This window comes from Dicentrarchus labrax, unplaced genomic scaffold (assembly GCF_905237075.1).
Source record: "Dicentrarchus labrax unplaced genomic scaffold, dlabrax2021, whole genome shotgun sequence".
Taxonomy (NCBI): domain Eukaryota; kingdom Metazoa; phylum Chordata; class Actinopteri; family Moronidae; genus Dicentrarchus; species Dicentrarchus labrax.
In genome coordinates this window covers 3,231,207-3,254,810 of record NW_026136707.1, presented here as the reverse complement: position 1 = coordinate 3,254,810, position 23,604 = coordinate 3,231,207, and the positions used below count along the sequence as shown (strand labels likewise).

Here is a 23,604-nt window from a genome sequence, read left to right as displayed (position 1 = left end):
AATATATTGTTATTTAAATGCTAGAGTAGAATATTACAGTTCACCACCATATAGTTAAGAAATATACTGGTGACCCAGTGGGTTTCTACCCACAGTTCCTGGGTAATGTTAACCCAGTATTATGTCTGTGCTATAGCCACCCAGCGATTTGCAGTGTGTACGAATGCACGAGACAGATTTAACAAGATGAGGCATCTCAAACTGTTGCATTCTTTACTATTTCTTCCATTGTTGCGGTTCACAAATGTAAGCTTATCTTTCTGTTACATTCATTGTAATAATACCAAGAACGTTCTTGATTCTCCACACGCACGAGTGTCAAAATCCTCACAGTCCGTGGAAAAAAAAAAAGGGTTTAGCAGCCTGATAAAATGTGAAAACGGCTCTTGTCTCCACATAATGTGTTAACAGAGTGGAGACTTGTACATTTGGTGTTGAAAGCAGCCGAGACATCCAGCTGACAGATATTTGAAAGCGGCCTAATTTCGTTCAGATTCATGATGAGCTGAGTAGCATTAGATCATAGATGTGCAAACAGCAAAATGGGAGAATTAGACAGTCGCTGCTGTCGGCCATTATCCATTGTTGTAAGAACTGACAGCCTTACGATGCTAACATCCATTAGAGCAATTAGCTGCGCCACACAGGTGCCCTGCATTTCACTGTGAGACCTTCTATTAAAAGCCTCAAAATCTTCCTAATTTCCACACCCTTCCAACGAGAATTTGTATACCAAATGTAATATAAGCAGCGGGACAGAATTAAATAGAGCGTAAACTTAATTTCATGTTGCCACAATTCATTCGATTCATATGGGCTTAATAGTATTGTTCATTTTCCTGCATATTTAGGGGTGAAGTGTTCGTACCTGGTTATGTCTGGGGGGCATTAAGTCTGACTAATGAAATGACTCTATCCTCTGTGGCGTTTTAATCTATTCACTGCGAAAGTAATTGACAAGCCCACAGTATGTGCATTAGGATAGCTCCGGCACCAAAGGACAGCTGTCACTAAAGCAATTAAAATGACAAAGGTTAATTAATTCTCTCCAGTTTTTACCTGATATGAGGCATTCACAATGAGTGAGTTTTCATTTCCGGAGGAGTAATAGTGTTTCGAAGAGAGTAATTTATTTGTGATTTGAAAGAAAAAAAAAAAAAACACACCAGCCATTGTATGATAGAGATTTTAATATGTCAATACCTCACACAAAACTGTGCCCCAGGACAGCTTCAGCCCCAGATTTGAAATGAATTCTGCAGCAGGACATGGTCTGAAATGACAAATGGTTGTTGTTGTTGGTTTTTTTTTAGGATACCTATTATGTCTTCTGTAGCAGCGCAAACAAAATGTGATTTGTTTATAAATGAGGCTCGTAAATGATGTTTTACACTTAAACAAACATCTGTAAGTGGGGAAAAAAACAAACCTCTACATTTTCAGTACCGTTGGGAGGGAGGTGGGGGGTCAAGCGGAAGTAAAATAAGACGCACATAATTACTATGCCAACCACCTCTGACACCACGAGAGCAGAACCCAAGAACTTTCTAATCCACCTAAATGTCAAAGCAACGTACGCAGCCCTCCCTCCGTGTGAATCTCCACAGGCTGCCAAAAGGCCAGTGGTTAGTCATCTGTTTACTCCTGCAGCTGCTGGGTGTCATTGGGACTCTGAAGGAGAAATCCCATGATTCTCTCTGCCATTTCTGACAGCTCCCGCCCAGACCACATTAATCAGGGATTGTGGGCGAGCTAGGGGATAGACGGCAGGCATGGATGGCTCCGGCCCAGGACAACTGAACCGAGGGAGGAGATCTGGGCCCAAAGATAGCTTAGACGTCCAAACACCGCCGGGTTGTAATGCTGTCGGTTTCATTCATACACACTGAGCTCGTTAAACGGACAGTTTCTCTGAGGAAACGGCTAGTTTTTCTTGTTGCCGGGTAAAGTGGTGCTTTGAAATTAACATAATTTAAGAATCGTTGGCTTTAAAGAGGAGTTAAATGAATCCAACCTCTCCCACTTGTGCAAATTAGTCTCCAAGAAAGAGATTTGCTGCTTAATTTTGGTTATTAGATATTTGAGATCGGTTTGAATTTAATTTCTGAAAAGCTATATTTCCTACGTTTTAATTATAAAACTCTACGGTCTACATCCCCTCTGTTTAATCAGTTGTATTGAAGGTACAATCAGTGATCTGAAAGTTAACAAAAGATTAGCCCTAGTGCTAGAAGCCAAAACATAAAATTGGAACATTGAAGTCACTCCCAAAATGACTGACAGATGTTTTAATAACGGGCCTAATACTCGACTTAACAACTAAATCTAAGTTATTATTTCCAGTTGCTAAAGATTGTTATAATTCAGCAGTTCTTAAATACAGAGGTAAAGCAGCCCAATATTTGCAATCACTAGTAGATATTAAACGCACAGAATGCATATTTTTCATCCTTTGTCAAACTCTTAAACCTGAATTAATTGATTTGTTTGGGGGCAGCGCAGCAAACTGTCAACACAACACAGACAAATTATCGCCTCATGCAGTTGATACGTGTTAGATTCTTATTTACACTTCCAGCAGACACGGAGAAACGTTAGTATTCATTTGGGGCCGCGTTCCTGGCCACCTGGCAAATGGAAGTCGGATATTCACGCTCCTGTGCTTTGCACCAACTCCTGAGGGAAACATCTGTCTCTTTAGCTGCTAAATACTCCACTATGTTCTTCAGCTAGTCGCCAACTGTGGGAGCTGGGCAGGTAGCGTACAGTGGATTTACCAGAGGCGTTTTGGTCGGAAGGACCGCAAAAAAAACTAAAACAAAGAGCTTAAGGATGATAAAACGCTCCGTAGAGCTGAGGGGAAATCTGTGGGTCCGTCACATCAAGCAGTTAAGTGTTAAAATATTGATCAGTGGAGCTTTAAGTTATATTTGTGAATACATCTGTAATTCATATGGTCAGTATTAAAGCGTACACAACATGTAACATTGCATTTACCCTCAGATGACATCAGTCAGGGAACAGATCCATCTCTCAGTGGCTCTCACACCACACACTTTTGTGCCAGGCTGTTTACACTTGTAAGATTATGTGCATAATGAGGCTGCATTGTCTCGGCAAAGTGCTGCTTTAATTCTTTGAAGCCGAACAAACTGTCCCTGGCACATTTGGGTAGGGGTGGAGAGATATCAAAGTCACTTTATTGAGATGAAAGGACTGGCCCAAACAGCAATCTGAGACATTAGTCATTCCTTCTTCTCAGTGACAGAAACATGCTCTCAATTTACGAGTCAGGTGCTTCCAGTGATTTCTGCCAGCCTTGTTCCTCCACATCATAAATTCCTCTTTATGCTCACTCATCCCACAGGCAGACCCCTATTCTTTGGCCTGCCTTGTCACAAAATACACCCCATGTTGGCATATTGGATGTCGTCCAGGCTGCCATTAGCAGTTACTGTGTCGCGTATACCACAGCATACACTGTGAAAGAGCACTGAATTTAAATAGACAGCAGTGATTGCGCCCCTAGGTGCACATTTTTTTTTTTTTTACAGGTTTTCTATCAGCACTTTAATTCATTCTTTCTATGGTGTTGACTCTGCAGAGCTCCCACTTACACTGTGTTCATTTCCTCTAAATGCTTCATGTGGAGCCACTGGCTCCCAATTTATGTAATGAAGGTTTAATAGCCAATTGGAACATCCAATATCATTAACAGCCAGTGTTAGTCTCATCCAGATCTTTTTTTTTTTTTTTGATAACCAGAAGTGCCAACATTTGATAGGTGGGATGTGTGATTAGCACCTGCTGTTTTTATACATGTCCTGTCTCCTCTGGAGCAAGAAAGCACATTTTACCACATCTCACATTTTAACAGTTTGTTCTGTTTCAGCCTTTCAACTTTAAAGAACATCCTTTATGACTTCCATGTGTACCTGCTTGTTCTAATATCTACTTCTTAAACATTTTCAAACACTTTTACTTTTTCCTCATTATTAGCACTTTTCTATATAAATGATTATTCCAGTGTGTACAGATAGTTATTTTTGGATACCGCGGGGGCACTTTGGCTCTGACACGTAATACTACAGGCTGCTTGTCATATTAGTGATGCAGGGGTTGAAATTTATTATACTGGACTCGTTGTAAGTCATAAAAGTAAGATGTCTAAAATGGAAATGCAGGACTGAGAAAACAGCAGAATTAGAGCACAGTTATGTTTGATTTGTTTTTAAGGCGCAGTGCAGTAAATGATCCTCTGTATCTCTGTCAACTTGTGTGTCTTCTGCAAGTTTTATTTATTTATTGCAACATTTACTTGCGTATGTTTGATCTGATCTGAGCCCTCCATTGGTGTCATTTACTGTGTGATATTCATGGCCTTAAAACTGCTAACACATAACACAGAATTGAAATAGAAGCACTTTTTTTTTTTTTTTTTTTTTACTTTTTCTCCCGTGACTTGATGAAGATTATTTCTGACAGCTGCAATAACATGAAAATATAGATGGACGTTATTCAGTTGTTTACCACATTCGGTTCATGCATGGACATTGACGAGATTCCAACAACAATATCAGAGAGGTATATTCACTCTAACAATCACACTGCAGAAAACAACACCACTCAAAATATGTTTGCTTTTTCCATTATGTCCTCTAATGCATACTGACAGATTCTTCTTATTTGCATTGACATTTACGTGTTTGCAATGATTACCAGAGACTGATTGGAAAAGACAGAAAGCATGATTGAGACGGAAATACACTATCAACATAAACAACTAAATTAGCAGGAGAAAACATTAATAAAATTGTTTTCTGGTCTTTGTGTGGAATCCACAATATTTACATAAATACAATCAGCATATTTTTACGGTTGGCTTGAGAATTTCCTTTCAATGTAAGCAGCTATGCATATAATATGAGTATTGCAAGCCTATAAATGCTTCCCTAAATGCTCTCATAATGACCTCAGGGTAGGTCTGTTCATTGGAGCAATATCAGTCTCGCGACAAGGATATGTTAGCTGTATTAATGCCTGTCAACAATCTCAAGTTTGAAGTGTCTTGACTCCATTTTCATTCAAATAATCTGACACCGCTCAGGACCCGAAGCTCGTCTCTGCGTCCTTTTTTTTTTTTTTCTCCATGTCTGGTTATGTGATCACCCGGTGGGGAGGTAGGGGGTGTCACTGTGGTAGTTGTAATCTGGACACACCTTCTGCACCAGCTTGTAGTCGGTGCTGTAGAAGGTGATGAAGATGCAGATGACTTTAAAGGGCTTGGAGCACAGCCAGGACACGTGGCTCTGGGTCTGCTCCTGCGGGCAGCTCTGCGAGGGGTCGTGGGCACACAGTGAGTTCCTGGTCCCCTTCTCCACCTTCTCGTACTCCACCCTGCAGTTGAACAGTTTGGTGTCCTTGGTCTCCAGAGCCGTCTGCTGCTGCTGCTGCTGGTGGTGGTGGTGGTACTGCTGGTGCTGCTGGTGGACCTGGAATTCCACAGCTTTTGTCGGTGGAACGAGTCCCACGGACACGTTGCCCTGACCGGTTGAGTTGTGGCGGAAGTAGACGCTGAATGTCCCGTTGCCGTGATCCACGATTTTACCAGTAATGAGAAGGTTGAGCTTCACCGTCTTGATGTTGGAATGGAAGTCGCCCCAACCGAACATCTTCTTGAACTTTCCGGTCTTGACAATGGGCCTCCTTTTTGTCCTGGATCGAGGATCGCGTGGGTTTGAAGTGTTGTAAAGCCAGTTCCACTGCTCCCGTTTAGTGTACGAGTCTGCGTCGTCGTAGTTCAGATCCAGAGAGGTGAAGTTCTCTTTGCCATAGAGGGTCTGGGACAGCAGGCGGCTGATGGAGAAAGCCTTGCTGCTTTCAGTCCAGTAGGTCTTCACTTTGGGTTTTGAGCTCTCTCTCAAGTCTGAATTTCCTGAATTTGGTGAATCAGCACTGGTAACCTGGAAAAAAACAAAAAACAAATCACCATCAGTGAAAAATTTGAACTGGAAAGCACTCAGAAAGATCATACCTTTGACAAGACTGAACAAAATGTCCTTAACATTTCTATAAATTCAATTTTTTAATAAACGTTATGGAATGTCTATCTGCCTCTGGACCTTGAACATTAAAATACATGTGGTGACAGACAGGGCGTAGACAATCTATATCAGGGAATATTAAAGCTTTGTATAATTATGAGTCAGATCACTGAATTAAACAATCTTCCCAAGAAAAAGACAGGAAATTCAATTATTTTAGAAGATAAGAATAATAAAACAGGAAATAGTCTGTTATTAATGAAGTGGTCATTATATTCAATACGATAAGGGTCCCATAACCTTTAACAAAATATTCATTTTAACTCAAACTGCAATGTTTGCGACTGTAACCCTCCTTAACTAAGTCATTTTTGTAACTAAACCTTACCAAATATTAATCGCTGCTCCATCAGATAATAAAAGGCACAACTAATTGTGAAATGCCATCAAATTTTGCATGTGATATAAATATTATTGAAAGTTTTAGAGAGTTATGGCAAGTCTAAATGTTGGAGAACCGTTTTTAGACAGAAATGGGGGGGTCTTATATTGAAAGTTTTTTTATACATTAAAACAAATTCTAAAATCTCTCAACAAAATCCATTAATTCTCCACAAAGTTTCAGGTTCTGCAGCCTTGATGGACCAGATCAGTATTTCTTAGAATTACATCCATTGCCAATGTTCGGTTCCAATGCAGAAATCCACGTGGTCTATTGCTTGCTTGTTAGCAAGTCTGACTTGTTGTACTCAAAAGATTAATGTTAGCAGTTTTCTGTTCAGTTTTTGTTCGTGTATTTGCTGAAACCGCAATCTCTCCATAACTTTAACTTACTTGCCAACCAAAAATCTAAATCTTTTTTTAATTGAACGTAATCCAGGTTTTTGCAGAATCGTCTAATGTCAACATTCGTATGCATGCTGAGTGCCTCATGGTTAAAATCTGATGTCATGTTTGTAGAAAATCCTGCTAACTAACAGACAAACAATCGGGAAAACAACCAATCTCCTTTATAGCAGAAAGAAAACACTACAACAAATAGAGATGATTAATCCACCTACAAGTATGTCAACACCTCTACCAAACGGCGTTAACGCTGTAACCGACTCTTACAGTGTGTGAAATGTCTTGTGCGGAGCGTCCTTATCAAGATTAAGGGTATTCCTGCCATACAGCGAGATGAATGAAGCGCTTCTCGAGTGCAGACGTGATGCAACAGCAGACTATTACCTGCTGAATGTGGCCTGAATGGATGATTGATGATTCATTCTGTGTCTCTCCTCTAACAATCACACAGATGAGAGAGCGAAGATCCCCCGTGCACCCCGCAGAGGCCTGTGACAGTGATGTCCAAACCCCGGCCGAGGAACGTGACAGCAGATCTATCTGGTCGAAGCGTTTACATTTTGTACCTTCACCCCGCGATCGATACTACTGAAAATAAGGTCTTCTCTCATTCAGAAAGTTCACTGAATGACATTGTAGTACTGTAGGCCAGAGTGTGTGCGGAATACTCGCAAAGTAAACTGTTGAAGGAGTTGTGATCTTCCTCTGAAGTACACTTTCATTTTGTGAACTTGGCTTCAGAGTGGAGGAGTTTGAAAAGATGGCCTCCAGTTGTTTTGAAGAGGCGTCGATGATGAATGACCTGATGTGGATGAACCGTTAGTGGCATTGTGGAGACTTTGGCTTAGAAGCTGCTACATCTTTCTCCCTCTCTAAATAGAGGAACGTAGCCTGAGCGTTTTTTTTCTTAAAATGCAACATGATAGGCAGAGTCAAATCAAAGCCTTTCAAACCCCCAAAACATTTGGAGTTTGCCAAATCTTTGCAACCAAATGGTTTAATAAAAGAAAAGAGGAAGCTGCAGGACCTTCAAAGCAGAATGTTTGTGGTGACGAGCTGAAGAGAAATATGAATTTCAGCAGTTTCCTTGCGCAGTGGGGCAGTTAAACCGTATTAATGAACACCTCCTTTTGTCTTCCATTGCTGGAAACAAAAGTCTGTCATGTTGCCTCACTGGTGATGTATTGTAAAAAGATAAAGTGAGTGCGAGGATGAGGGAGGCTTCCTGTTCAGGATTTATTGGCACCATTATAATCAAACATAAAGCTCCTTAGGATGTAAAAGTAGCAGTGAAACAGTATCTTATAGACTGTCAGCCAAGCAGCTATAAAGTCTTTTATTTTGATGTTATAGTTCAGTCTTTATTCTTGGGTTTAACAATATTTGAGATTTCAGCTCGTTTCAGGTGTTAAAAGTGAAAATAATGTATAATACACGTTGTATGTTGCAAGGTCAGAAGAAATGTTAAGGAAAAGCTAGTGAACTAGAACTGGATTTCTAACACTTGATCCCTCACGAGTTTAAACGTGAATTCAGTTTGCTGTAATCGTAAGTAAATAAACTGTCTGTAAATTACCTTTGACCCATAATGCGAACTGCAAGCCCCATTTATTTTTCATGACTATTTCTATTCTGAGTTGTGAAAAGACTGTAGTCTCTAATGATCAAATGAAATCTCATTTTCATAGTGCAGTAATTACTGATGTTTCTCAGTAACTGGGTTTCAGTCTCAATGGAGTCCTGAAACCAGATCAAGGGATATTAGGGAACTGCTTTCAGCTGGTTTAAGTGACTGTCAGGCTAATTAGTGACAGTGTTCGTGTGGATGCAACATTTTAACGTGAAGATGGAGAGAATAATTCCGAAACAATGCTGATCTAAGCAGGTTTAGGACTCAGATGGCTCAAGTTTAAGCATTTTGTCAGCCAAGAAATTAGATTGCCTTCAACAGTGTGTTTTTAAAAAGCTACAACTTTCTACAACTTCGTGTCATGAATAATTTTGTAAGAAGAGGTGTCGCTGGAATCATATTTTTTTTGGAAAGTGGATTTCTTCACTATTTTCTTCCAAGATTATCAAAATTACAACAGCACATCCTGAAGTGTGTGCCCAGTCATCGTCAGACCTAAGTCCTTGTTGTGGAGACTCGCTCTGTTGTCACCGGCGTTATGTATGGTCCCCAAACTGTGACATGCAATTAGCTTTCATCTAAAGCACCTGACAGTCTCTGGATTAGAGCACTCAGAGGCACATTCACAGAGACCCCACTTCACGGATTAGAGCCCAACCTGTAATCCAGCCTGGGGAGATTAGGCAGATCAGAGGCAGTCCTGACTAAAGCAACGTTTATATCCAGAACACCCCGACTGACTGCACCAACACTCGGAGGGCCAAGATTTACCTCTCGCTGGCTTCAAAAACATGCAAGCCAGGCACAAAGAGAGAGAGAGTGTGTGTGTGTGTGTTAGATGCATGAATGTGTCTGAAAGAGATACTGCAGAGAGAAAAGAGGGAAAGCGCTGTCGGATAAAGGACAGAAGAAAAACAAACATGGCAGCTAAAGGTCAACAGTCACACTTTGGGTTTAACAGATATTGGTTTGTCAATATTGGATTTTTATTAAATATCAAATAAAGGACAAACTTTATTATCCAGTGAAATTTACTTTGCACTTAATTGGCTTTATTTGTGATATATTTTATAATTAAATTCTTGATTTCAGTAGTACTTTACCCCTTAAAAGCAGTACTTTCTTTGGACCGTTCACCGCAGGTTGCAAATGTCTATAAAACAGTGATTTTTTTTAGTCTTTTATTTAAATATTTTTAGTGAGCAGAAAAGATAAAACTATTCAGTATGTCACATGAAAAATGCAATGATTACAGAAAAATCTGACAAATTATTGAACTCGATGGAGCCGAACATTTTGTTTTTGTCTTTCCAATCCCATTAATCATCTCGCGACTCTTCTTCAGACTTACAGGATATTCACCCAAGAAAAGGTTTGAATAGGAAATGAAGTACAAACTTGCAGTGGGCCAGAATTAATATTAAGGCTATAAACAGGGAGATAACGTATATCACGTTCTTGGCGAGATATAAATAATCCAAAATGGAAAATTATCTTTCATGGAAAAAATACCAACCCTCTGTTTATCTGTGATGTTATCATGCAGCTGTGTTTTAAAGGTTTCGAGACGTTGTAGATTTGGGTCTTTTCATGGGATTTGATGACTGTAAGAAAAATAGAGAATTTCTTCGTCTTTATCCTTTTTTAAATAAGGCTTCGAGCTGGTTTGAAGAGTGTGCTTTAATGGGAACATATGGCTGCCTATCTCGCAATAAGTTTAGACAAATTGTGCAGTAGTGAAGGCTAGAATGAGCTCAAATGTGAATAACACTGATACAATCCTTTTTAAAGACCCGCTGGTCCTGATTCTGTTAGTTTGGGTTTCACAGCTTTTAAATTTGAGCTAAAGTTTTGACCGATTTCCTCATTCAGCTTCATAATTTAAGTAATTTGGTAATTTCACATGATAGATTTTTACTTGTATTCTTTTCTCAGTGGGTTGGAAAACAGTGATGTCATGTATTTCTGTGCACCAATAAGACTTTAGCAAAGTTTGAATCAAAACGAGATGTCATCAAATCTGATCAAACCACACTCACACAGTCTGGATGTAGCAGATTAGCTGAGTAATAGATTCAGTCCAGCTCCTACATTTCCCATAATTGAAACAAAAGCGTCTTCAGACTCTACTTTTTATGGCAAATCTCTATTAAACTCCATCCGTACAGTTTTTAACAACGGGTAAAATCGGTGGATTGACTCCTTTTACACAATAAAATGCAAAAAAACAGAAAGTCATATGGGTCAAAGCCTTGTGCAAATGCAATAGCATAAAAAATGTTTGCAGTATATATTGAATATAGTGTTTTCATTCAAAGATTCAAACGTATCTCTCAATCATATTTACAGGCTTTCATTTCATGGCTCAGAGTTTTTCCAACTTTTCGACCTGCAGTTTGTTATGCAGGAGTCTCCCGCCCCCCCAAAACCCCATTTAACTGTCTGTTAATATTATTCCCAGGGTCGGTGTATGAGGCAGAATCCCTCTACAAGATAACACAAACAGCATCGGTATGCAGAAGTCCTTTAGGAAACAACTCTCAGATTGCCAGATGCAGCATATAGGCAGGCTGTTGGACAAACCTAAATGCTATCTACTCTTGGCGAGGCTGTGATAAGGCGCAGGCGTCCGCTCTTTGAAACAGGAAGATAAACAACCCCCGGCTTCCCTCGGGAGCTCGGAGGATATTCTATGGGCTGGACCCACCGAACAGCCAACAAATTCCACCTTTAATAGAACCACCAGAGGAGCCAGATGACTCGGCGGTGGGCTGTACACAAAACCTTGCGAGGAAGAATGAAAGTGTGTGTCAGTTTTCATTTACCTGAATGCTGCGGCCGCTGTGTGGGGAGGATTTGTGAGTGCGACAGTTCTAGTTTAACAGAGTTAGAATGGAGAGGGACTGAGGCTGATAGCAGATTTCAGCTGCCACTTTGCAATCTTGATTGGATGGCGTGTGTTCTGAGTTCAGCTGCAACGTTCAGAAATTAAAAGAGTTCTTGTCCTTTTTTAATGTTTCTCTTTTTTTTGTGCTTGAAACAGCACACTGCAGAAGTTTTTTGTGGATTTATTTACTTTAACTTTACTTTAAATTTAAGGTTATTAAAGTGATGCTCTTATCCAGAGAGGCTTAAGAGCACGAGAAGCTATTAGGGGTTAGAGTTTGGCTCAAGGACATGTGGCTGTTGTGGCATCAAACCTGTGACCTTTCGGGGTATGAGAACTTACGTCTCGCTCCACCACTCCCAGCATAAGCTTATTTTAATCTAATTTATGACTTTTAGATGCCATGAATCTCAAGTACTTCTACCATAATAGTCTCAGCAAGAAGAGTTTAAGAAGAAATGTACTGGTTTATGAAATATCGGCTTCAATTTAGAGCCACTTTTCTGTCTGAAAGAAACGTTCCTTGAGACAGGAAGCTAGTTTGAGTCCTCACTGCGTTGATGCCGTCTTTTGGAGTATTTTCCAACTGGTCACTTGGGATATGATCGTGGTCGTATTCATTTACAGTGAATCTCACTTGTCTCGCCTTGTGAGGTCCCCCCCGTGGTCGAGCTGATGGATCAACTAAGGGCATTTGACGCCCACCAAGAGTTTAGGTCTATATTCTCCCAGTGATATCAAAGCATTACCTGAGGGGGGTCAGAGATGATGACAAATCACAAAGTGTGTCAAGACATCACAGGCAGCTTGTGGATGGAGCCGAGTCCTATCGCTGCAGCACCGCTTTGAGAGGCCAGGGCACAATTATTACCATGACTTCTGAGGAGGATAAATACTGTACGCGGACAGACTGCGGGATATTAGAATGGGGCAGTTTGAAGAAGAAGGAGGAGGAGGTGGGGGGAGAGAGAAGAGGGGAAAAAAAAAAAACCTAGCCACCAGTTTTTCTAACTTACCCAGAGGAAAAATGCATAATCATATTATTTCACACACGAGTTGGTTCAAAGGCGGCCAAAATAAGTTTGTGAGGTTCCCATGGGTCTGTCAATCTGTTGAAGGAGCTGCAGGCGAAAGCTTAGGATGCACCGAGTACGAAACAATTATGATCATCCCATTAAAGCATAGCGAAGCAATTTGGCAGCCCAGTCTGGAAAAAAAACACTCCCTTCAAGTGATGCTATGAGATCAGCTCACGCTACCATGATGCTATTGTACATATAAGTCACATATTTAATGATTAACGTTTGTCTTTAAGCTGTGGCAATAGGGGAATCCATGTTAGTTAATGTTATTGCTTCTGAAATCGAAGAATCCTTGTGTTCCTTCAAAGCAGGAAAGGCTTCGTAAAGTAAAAAAAAAAAGAGGGAAGGAGGGGGGGTGAAATGATTAGTGCGCTTAGTCAGCTGTGAAATTGAGTTTATGGTTTTCAAGACGGTGAATTCAATTCGATAATGGGTATTAAGTTGTAGAGAATAATTAATAGTAATTGACTTCTTTCCATCACTATGCAAATTAAACACAGATAACACCACAGGAGCTTTTTAAGGCCAGTCAAGTTTGTGGGGATTAAGTTTATGGAATTTTTTGTTGGAGAGAGGAGTGGCTCCTGTTCTGCTTTGATTGCTTTGTTGACAGATTTATCAGTGGGTGAGGGGTTACTGTCTCTGCGAAGGATTAAAGGAATTGGGTTGTCACAAACTGTCAAGACACTGAGTTAGGAGCATTCTGGTATGTTTGTCATAATGGGCTCAGGCTGTTCTCCGCCGTACTGTCAAATATATTCTTATTGAACTGCATCTGTAAATGGGCGAGAGGAGGGGAAAATGCAAAAGAAGGATTGAATGGATAGTGCTGAGGGAGAAATATCCAGCGGGACTGTGTGAGGGTGGATTTGTCAAGATGCAGATTTAGGATTTGGGAAGCTTGTGTTCACACTGACATTTGTTCATTTGTAAAGATATTAATGAGTTGATGCATGGAGCAAGGGGGGGAAATCTGGTTTGTGGTGGTGTCATTTGTCTTTACAGGACTTAAATTTAAGGAAAACAATAAAAAGAAAAGATGCCTTTAACTCTACTATAGCACATGTAAAATAAGGAAATCAAAAAAAGGACATTTTGCTTCACATATTTGAGACTTTCACATTTTCAGACAGCAACAGATGTGATCTTGCAGCAATAAATTCTGACTAAAATCTTGCTTGTTTTTACACTGTGAGCTCCTGAAACCTGAAACTCACTCCTCATAATTTCTGTTTGCGAACATTCCTCGATATTCCTGCTGCCAAATATTAATCAGACATTTTTAGAGATGTAAAAAGACATTTGAAAAGGTCAAATTAAAATCACATTTAACTCACCAGAGAGATGACTGACAGCAGCGCAGCGGCAGCCCACAGACATGTGGTCTTCATGCCTCTTTGTGGAGCGTCTCCCCTCATGTCAAACTGTCCTTGATCTTCTCAGCCACAAAAAAGAAATCTCCTCCTGACTGAGCCGGTATCAGCTGCCGAACTTGAGGAGAAATAAAGAGTGAGGAAGGCGGCGGTCCTGAGGCGAGAGAGCAGAGATGAGTCTTCTCAGGCTCATTCAGGAGGGTCAGATGTCTGCTGTTTAAACGTGTTCACGGGGGTGATTTGGGGATGTGAGGTTTGGAGGCGCTGTGGCGAGAAGCGAGGTGCTTGTACATCTGAGTGTCAGTGTGGAGGGATGTTTTATATAGCGCGCTCTGAGGTTCAGAGGGAGAGAGAGAGAGAGAGAGAGAGTGGGGGGAGGGATGGAGAGACAAATAGAGTGAGGGAGAAAGGGGGAGCAGAGAAGGAGGTTCACATTATAGACTTCTGAGAAACAACTTTTCTTTTAACATCGTCAGGGGCTGACATCTAGTGGCCGTTCTTCTCCTTTACATCAGATCCTGTAAACATCAGTGAGATACATGAAGCAGCCATGTTGATCTCAGGTTGAGAAGGTGGCGAGCCCGATCTGATCAAAGTTTATTACCTTAAAGTGACCTCACAAAGAATATTTAGTCCTTTTTAGGTCAGAGAGAAATGTATGCTGTATGCCGTACCCCATTCAAATATTAAACTGTGTTATAGCTCTGCCGGTGTTTAGTTGTACAAGATACTTATTATTCAATCAACCTGAAATTAAAACATTTTAAAGGTTATTTAAGTTTTTAGGCCAAATAACAAACCTGTTTTTGTCAAAATTAAGTTTTTTGGTCACACCAACAAAAATCTACTTTAATTTTTAACATTTTTTGGTTATTGCATATATTAAAAAAAAAAAAGAATACAACTGTTTAGAGTAAATATTTAATAGAAAATTGAACACAACTGCCAAAAGTGCAGAATGTGGATGTTCAATACAATTACGAGACTCAGCTTTTAGTGAACATTTAAAAGCACGATTAAGAGTTAAATGTGTGCTGAAGAAACAATGCCATGCATTTGCGATAACAGTTTTTTATACTTTGTAAACAAGTGCCAAACCAAATGAGCAACAGACAAACATCTCTATCAAAGTTCTGCAGGGATTTATCATTGCACTTCCTTAAAGTTGGTGGTCTTTGTTTTGTTTTTAGGCAAATCTTTTTAAAAAATGATGCAGCGGAGGCTTTGTCCTGTTTAAAGTTAAAGGTCCAGTGTGAAGGGTTTAGTGACATCTAGTGGTGAAGTTGCAGATTGCTACCAAATAAATACTGTAAGTGTGTAGGGAAAACTATGATGGCTGCAAAACATCCCATCCAGACTGGTTGGTTTGTCCATTCTGGGCTACTGTAGAAACGTGGCAGACTCAGTAGAAGAGGACCGGCTCCCTCTGTAGATTAAAAACGTCTCATTCTAAGGTAACAAAAACACAACAGTTCCTATATTCAGGTGATTATACACTACTGAAAACATACCTATGAATATTATATTCCCTTTCTGACAATAGATCCTTTAAAAATACTTGATTGTACACACATCCCATAATGCATATATTTCCTTGGTAAACATCCACATCTTTAAAACTCCACGTTCCCAGTTTGTACCACAGACTTTCTGGTTAAAATTCAGAGTCTTGAAGCCCCAAAATGACTCCACTAATGCCGTCTGAGTGTTTTTTTTCTCCCCTGATGTGACAAAGCTCCTCTAGAGCCACAGAAGACATTATACATGTTTAAAGGCTGAGAGGTTCTAATCATGACTATTAAAATGACATTGCAAAAGAAAACTGTGAATAGTGTGCAGCCCCAGTGTGGTACAGGTGCAGGACAACAAAGAGTAACAAAGGAAATGGAGAGGGGAGGGAGCTGGGAAATGTCAGTGCGCTGACAGCATCTCCTTTTCCTTTGTTACTAAATTGACACCAACACATAAAATGTCTAAAAAGGCGGAGTGACTCTTAAAAGCTTAATTTTCCCATAATCTACACACACACATCTTAACTTTGAATCAAAATGCAAAATATGATCTTAATTGTACTTTGTAAACTCAGTGGACAAATGTTTTTAACTGGTTATGATTCAGTCTAATACTGATGCCTCTATATGACCCACATAAACCAGACCATCAGTGAGACGATTGGCTGTTTCTACGTCGTCTAAGTCAGAATCAGAATCAAAGTTCCCTGTAGGGGCTTTAAATGAACCTTAAATTTAAAGTTAAACCCCCTAATTGTTACTGTTAGAGGAGGCCGACACTCACTTTGCTGATTTCAACTCATATTTAGTTGTTTTACTTTACTAGTCTACCTTTAAAGGATGATAGTCTTTATCTTATAGTGAACAAAACCTATGAAAAGACCAAAACCGACAATGAATTGAGTTACTAGGAAGTGTTGTGTTCGTGTATCCAAAGCCTGATACATCCTATTCCTCTCTGATAAAGAGCTCCAATGTTCAGAACTATTAAAAACATATCACTGAGCCACACTGTTGCACTGGGTGATGTGTTCCTTCTATATTTTTAGTCAATCCCTTATATGAGACACTAGAGCACCAAACATGTATTAATCCACGGCTGAAAATAGTCCCCAACAAATGCACTTTTCACTCCTGTTTGAGTAACTGACCGTGTTGTATATTTCTGAGATTTGTCTTCCGATTGGAACAAATGGAGCCTCGGGCAGGGCAGGGAAGCTGGAGAGTACTGAGAGAGGAGCTAGACCAATAAATTGGTGTATGTGCAGCACAGAAATGCCAAATAAGTTGTAAGATAACTTAGAAACAGTGTCAACATTACACAGTTTGTCCACCAAAGAGCAACTACAGGTTGTAAAATGTCCCACATAGTGTATGTATCTTCATCACGGTGCTTTAAAATAACAAATATGAATGACATTGTTTGTGTTTGTGCTTATGTATCATAAAATATAGATATCAGCATCAGTCGGGTGATAACCGTTTTGGTCTTTTTATGGGATTTGTTGACAATACAGAAGATAGATAAGAAAACATCAGCCTTATTCTTTAATGCCAGTATGAAGGGATTCTGCTCTCTTGTGAAAATATAAAGAAAAATACAAAAATGGCTCAATAACTTTGTTTTACAACCGTGTCCTTATTTATTTTCAGTAATTCTTCCCATACATGTAAACAACCTGTACAAAACTGCTGAGCCTTTTCATCTTTTTCTTCTGCTTTTTTCTGTCCTTTTTTTGTTTGTTTGTTCACAACATACAACTTGCATCATGATAACAACAATCAGCAATATCACACACCCCACTTTGCAATATTCAAACTAAACATTTTCTGTGCAATACAAAATAAATGTACACATACTTTTTGATATTTTTTTTCCAAAAAAATAAAAAAATTGCTGTTATTTACAAATCCCACAACAAAAAAGTAAACATTCTCCACACCAGTTTGCTTTTACGTTGAACTCAGCAGAAGCGCGTTCTCTTATTATTAACATGTTGTATAATTTTTGTCTGTACAGACTGTTTTTTTTTAACTATATTTCACCTCATGTAGTGCGAGTGAAAAACGACAGAGCACCTATGATACGGATTACTACATGAGAAAGTTTTAAAAACTCTGACGTATACTTTGCTAAGTGACCTCAAAAGGAAAGCAAATTGAATCTTCTTTTACGTCTACATGTGGTGAAGAATGTTTGCTGTATGCCTCTTCAAGTATTAGAAACTGTATTACAGGACTGTTAGTATTTAGTTATCATCAGTAAGGCAGAAATGACATTTTGCGTGACATGAATGGTTTAAATTTATCTTTCTTGTTCTTTGATCACTGGAAAACGTCAGCTTCCTCCACAATGCACGACTGTAGGTTAAACAAAAGTAAACTGAATCTGAACTTTTTAAAGCAGGCGAGTCATTTAAACGAAGTCACCTGCTGATACCATAGTTAAGTCTTTAATTGCATCTGGGCAGAAATAAAGTGATAACACCGGACGAAATCTACAAACCACAAAAGGTACTTTTACTACAACCCAAAAAATCAGTGTGAGAAAAAAAATCTATACATATATTTACTTGAGATTCACACCTTGTTGAATGTGACACATCTGAACAACTTTTCCTGTCGCCGTCGTTTTTCCTTCTGAATGTTCTCGCTGTTCCTCTGCTTCATGGTTTTTGTCTGTGGAAGAGGCAGTGTTTTATGGCAATAGAAGGTAGAAGTCACATGTGCATATCATGCTGCACTAATATAGTGCAATGTAGAGCCTGAAACAAAGAAAAAAGGGTGGAGGCAGGCAGGCAGGCAGGCAGTAGTTTCCATGAACTGATTGCAGGCTACTCCTCCATCAGCATCGTACAGATCAGTTTATCCCACAAACACAGGCCTGTGTGCCTCTAAATCGAGCAAAGAAAAAATAAAAAAAAGGAAAAGAGGAGAAGAAATGCCTCCCTTTTGTTCAAGACTGTAAAAGAGATTTGAGTCAAAACCCAGTTGAGGATTGAGAAAAAAGGAATCCAAACCTTTTTATGGAGATTTTCCTCTCCCTCCTCCTCCTCCTCTTCCCTGCGGTGACTTTTGGCAACATACGAACCGTCAGAGCATCCTAAGCCTCCAGCTACTCAGCATTTTTAGGGACAAGCAGGAAAAGCGTGGGGGAAGAGTTGGAGCTTGTGCTGCCATGTTCAGAGACAGCAGGAGAGCCGGGTCTGTCTTCAGCACCAAGCTTTTCCCTCTGTCTGAAATGAGTCGTTTCTTTACAGAACTGTGGATGTGTAAGGGGGGCAAAAATAAAACAAAAAAAAAAGGCATTTCATTGAACACGGTGGAGGTCACGAAGGCTCTAGCAAAAGAAAATACTTAAAAAATACAAATGAGGAGTGAATGGAGCTCTACTTGAAATGGTTAAACCCCACCAGTGTCTCTGCTAAGAGGATTTTCTGTAATTTCTCCGCTCTGTGACGTGTCCATTCACGCTGCAAACATCCGTGTCCCTCACTGTAATGGCTGTGATGGAGTGGGTCTCTATGACAGGTGAAGTGCTCGGTGAAGCGTCTCCCGGAGGACTACATGTCCGTGTCCCCGTCGTAGGCGAGAGTCAGAGGTTTTAGTCGGTTGTTTTGCTGCCTCTGTCTCTGAGGTCTCTTTGGCTTTTTGCTGTGTGAAAAGATTAAAAGCAAAGTCAGAGTGGCACAAACAGATAAAGACATAATCAACTACCACACTTACCATGTGGTCAGAGCACCTGCTACTGTATGTTTCAGGTAAATATGGTTAATAATGAACAACAGGAACGCAGGTTCACATCAGGGTGAGACTACAACAGCACATGGAGAAAAGATGTGGATGTTTTTTTAAAGCAAGTTATTGCATCCAAATTCATTTATTATTGTTTTAATCCAGTTAAATAGATTATCTTTCCGAGGTAAAGAGGTGAGAAGGAAGGAATTTCCCCTGCGGTGATTTAATACGTGGTATTATCGGCATTTGTGTTGTTTTTGCTTTGTAACGGTACAGCAGGATAACGTCACCATCCCTCTCCCTCCTCCTGCTTCCTGCCTCTGTGACCCTGTTAACTGGAAAACTTTGTGCCGAAGGAAGTCACCAGTTAGTTCACGTTTGGATCAAAGTCTGCAGTTAACAGGGTCGCTCGTTAAACTGAAACACTGGTGAGCTGCTGGACGCGAACGCAAAGGCTGTCGCGAACTGGGATGACTATCAGACCAGTGAAGATAAAACTGCTGCGAGTGATGGCCGAGGCTACGTGACTGTGTGGTACTGTAAACCTGGGCTGTGAATTGAAGGATACTTGGGTGGCGCTCTGTTTCAGACGGTGCTTCAGCTGCATCAAGAGCTGCTTTCCCGTCTTAAGAAACAAATACTGTCGTGATCATGTGGCATTGTGTTTCATTACTGCGACGGCTCTATACGAGACTCTGCTCAGAAATACTGTTAAACTGTTTAGCTGGAGCATGTGATCGTTAAGATTGGAAAAATAACCAACCTTTTAAAAGATCCTTATTATTGTCAACAAATCTCATAAAGAACAACAACGTGTTTATTTTTTCCATCCTTTCCAACCTAACCTGTCTGCGGAGCCCTTTCATGCCAACCGATGATTTATAACATTTAATTTTTCAAATAGAGAAGCTGGTAGTTTTCAGTACGGGGCTACTTTCAGCTGCAGATTAATACACTTTTAAAGGCTGTAGTGAGTATTCAGCAGCAGGAGGAGGATGGTGTATGTGAGATCGACTCTAAACTGCAGTGTTTTTCTTTATGGTAATAAAGGAACATGTCACCCAGTGCAACACTGTTATTTGGTGTAAGAGGAATGAGATGTCTTTTGGTACGCAGTCTTTTCCAGGGATTTGTTGACAAAAGGAAAAAATACAGAATATCAACATTATTCTTTAGAAATACTGTATTTCTTTGCATTATCTGAATCTTAAAAGGTATTTCATTTTCAAAACAGCCGGCTGGCCTTCAGTGTTTGGACCACAGTTAAAAACCATTTTACACTTGTGAGAAATTTGCTGTTAAAAAAAAGAAACTACACATATTAGATCAATCACACTACAGCTTAAAAGGTTTCAGACAAACGTGGTTTCTTTTCATGTGGAATGGACGCTATATGCCGAGATCTAAGAGGTATTAGTAAGTTAATTTGCATGCAAACTCTGTGCACATGCCAGACATTTGCTACTGTGCCTTCAGGGAGGGAAAAAAGAACATTTGGAGGAAGACGGCATGATTTCTACCTTTGTACTTCTCCGAGCTGTCAGTCCTGCCTTAAATACAACATCATGTCTCAAAGTAATGGGGTGTATAATGTAAGACTTTTCTTAGAAATATAGTATTCTATATCCTCTGGAGAACGGCTGTGAAAGACAGTAAAGCTAATTTTTAGTTCTCTTTTGTATTTTCATATTCCAATAATTCCAGTGTTGCAGTTTCAGCCGGTTGCAGGACAGTCCAATTAATACTTCTAAATATCACAAATTCTTCTCCAAACTTTATCCCAGAGCCAGAGTACTGAGACACGTGATGTAATGGTCCCTGGAGTATCGAGACGCTTCAAAAGGAATACTCTGGAAAGTTGTTAAAGACAGTCAGAGAGCACCCGGGGGACTTTTCTCTGAATAGTTTCTGTAATGACGAGCTGACAAAATCAGTAGCGAGTAAACATGAAAACGTCAGCGAACTTCCAGACAGACAGCAAGAATCACCCTGCCTCTTTTCTGTGTGTCTGATACTGACTGGAACTCACAATTATTTACATTATCTATTAATCATTTTGTTCATAACCTTTCAGAGAATAGTTAAGAGCTAAAAGTGACATACTGTACGCATACTATAAATACAGTACAGCTTGTTTTGGCTGGCAAACAGTCCAAAATCCTGTATTACTCTGTTTATTATCATAGAATTCACAGAAAAGCGGTAAATCCTCACATCTGAGAAGCTAGAATGAGCAAACATTTGGCATTTATGCTTGCAAAATGACTCAAACCATAAAAAAAATAGATGCTGATTAATGCAGAAGGACTAATTATTTCAGCTCTGAATACCAATTTTATACACCGTCTGTTTAAAGCTGAATACAGAGAAATAACGTCAGTATGTTTAATGTGTAAAGAGGATAATGACCTCTTTTGTTTGGCAGGAAATGAAATGGTAGGGAAATAAAGGGGGGAAACGTGTTGCCCTACTTCCTCTTGCGGCCACAAGAGGGCAGCGTGACATCGCGCCAGTGAGAGGCAAAGGAGGAGACTTCAGAGTCTGTAGGTTCAGATTTGATTGGTGGTACAGAAACGGGTCCCTGCAGTAATATTCAAGTCTCCTTTATCTCATCCTCCATCTATCAGTATGCCGTTGTAGTGCGAGGAGATCTGTGCTTTCTTCTACAGCTTCGACAAATCAATATTAACCAATGGAAAGTTGTTTAACTACAGAGCTACACAAATACAGTGATATACCCACGAGAACGCCACAACACAATGTCAGTGCAAATAATTGTGTTTGCTCCGACACTGTGTCATTACATCCCTGTATGAATACGCAATGTGGAGTAAATTTCCAGAGGCTGATGCTCTTAATGACAGAGCTAAATAAAGTGTTACCAAGGGATATTATGCTATGCTAATATGCTAATATATTCTGTTTACACCTTCTGGTTACAAAAAAAAAAGAGACCCAATACTGATTTTCTTTGGCATGCGAGGAAAAGCAGTTAAAGGATATTTTAAAAGCACATTCATATGTTAGTTGGATGTTCATTTAAACATTAAGAACAACTTTCATGTGAACTTATCTGATCTTTAAGTTGAAATAAATGCAGTGAAGACTAAACTGTACCAACTGCTGCTTACACACCGGTAAACAAACTACAGAAAGTGATTATTCTGTTAAATTATGGCGATAATTTGCCTGTGTGGACTTGTTTTAAGCATAAATAATAGAATCAGACATGGGTCACTTTTAAAAGTAGGTGTAAACACGAGGTTAAAAACAACCAATGATCAGGTCTTTATCTAAACAGGGGTAAAAAAAAATCAACAAGTAAACACAACCTATGTGACGTACACGCTCTAAAAGAAATCTATTCTTGGATGGTTTGTCCTCACCTGCACCAGCAACTTCACTCAGCTAGTCAGGCAGGACATGTGACACTGAGAGAGGTCACGGGGGGAAAGATCAAGGACTGCAGGTGCTTTATACTGGAGGGTGTGTTGGGGTGAGAGGGGGGGAGAGTGAACCCCCTCCAACATCCTTATTAGCTGCTGCTTTGAGCCAGCTCTTGGCAATCGGGACAGGTGTAAATCATCTCATGTGCATTTTGGCCCACCCAGACCGCCGTCCCATTGGCGCCAGACTCTTGGGCCTTAAGAGAGCGATGCACCTTGGCACAGTAGCTGCTGCTCTCACAAGAGGACGGCATGAAGGAAGCAAAAAGGAAATTAAAATAAAAATAAAAAAAGTGATGTGAGGGTGGCTGGACGTCGGGGGAAGGAGGGAGGGAAAAAAAATGAGGGTTTGGTTTCATGAATGTGGGGATAATGATGATTAAAGAGGGGGAAATTAAACTCGTCAACTCACCAAGCTAGGTATATCATAGACACTATGAATATGAGGAGCACAAAGGCTCCGGCTGCTACACCATACACCCACATCTTCAGCTTCCCATCTGTGGAGGAGGAGGCTCGTCAGTTTGTCTGTCTGTTTACACTTCAACACGCCACCAACAGCCACTAAAAGCTGCAACAATTAATTCTGTGAGAGCTTCAGAGAACTTTAACACATTGCGGCACAACACTTTATATAATAGAGCACATGGTTTACACTGTATAAAGCAGGTACTGATGAAATACTGTAGGTAGAGTGGAGGAAAACAGGACTATAAGGGAACAAGGGAGTAACAAACTCGGTATATTAGATAATACTTTTCCCAGTAACTAATTAACACTGATTTAAAATCCAACAATCCAATCACATCCTTGGATTCAGTTTTATAATCGTGCATGAAGCCAGAAACTGGTTTGAAAAATGGGAACGCCTCCAATCTGCGACTGGAAGTGTTCACATTACTTAAACTCAAAAACTGGAGTTTGTATCTGAATCTGGGGGAGAAAGGACGCAATTACCAGTTTTGTGGGGACTAGCAGAAAAGTGGTATAACTAGTAGTAGTAACTAATTACTGTTGGCAGGCAGAAATAAGTAATATTACTTTAGA

The 23,604-nt window shown here is 40.0% G+C and overlaps 2 protein-coding genes across 2 annotated transcripts in view; both read right to left on the bottom strand.

Moving 5' to 3' along the window:
- Positions 1-1,172: 1,172 nt before the first annotated feature.
- Positions 1,173-14,190, bottom strand: LOC127367579 (neurexophilin-1). The gene is made up of 2 exons (XM_051407553.1): positions 13,827-14,190; positions 1,173-5,963 (listed from the first exon to the last, which is right to left on the bottom strand). Exons 1-2 carry the CDS (start codon positions 13,905-13,907, stop codon positions 5,166-5,168), a joined length of 879 nt encoding a protein of 292 aa, XP_051263513.1. The 5' UTR covers positions 13,908-14,190; the 3' UTR covers positions 1,173-5,165.
- A 1,393-nt stretch (positions 14,191-15,583) lies between these two features.
- LOC127367633 (thrombospondin type-1 domain-containing protein 7A) overlaps positions 15,584-23,604 on the bottom strand; it is a 152,812-nt gene continuing 144,791 nt past the window's right edge. Inside the window, exons 26-27 of the mRNA XM_051407660.1 lie at positions 22,970-23,057; positions 15,584-19,027 (exon numbers count right to left, since the gene is read on the bottom strand). Coding sequence (XP_051263620.1) covers positions 18,937-19,027; positions 22,970-23,057 — 179 coding nt within the window. The 3' untranslated portion in view covers positions 15,584-18,936. The remainder of the gene's footprint in view (positions 19,028-22,969; positions 23,058-23,604) is intronic.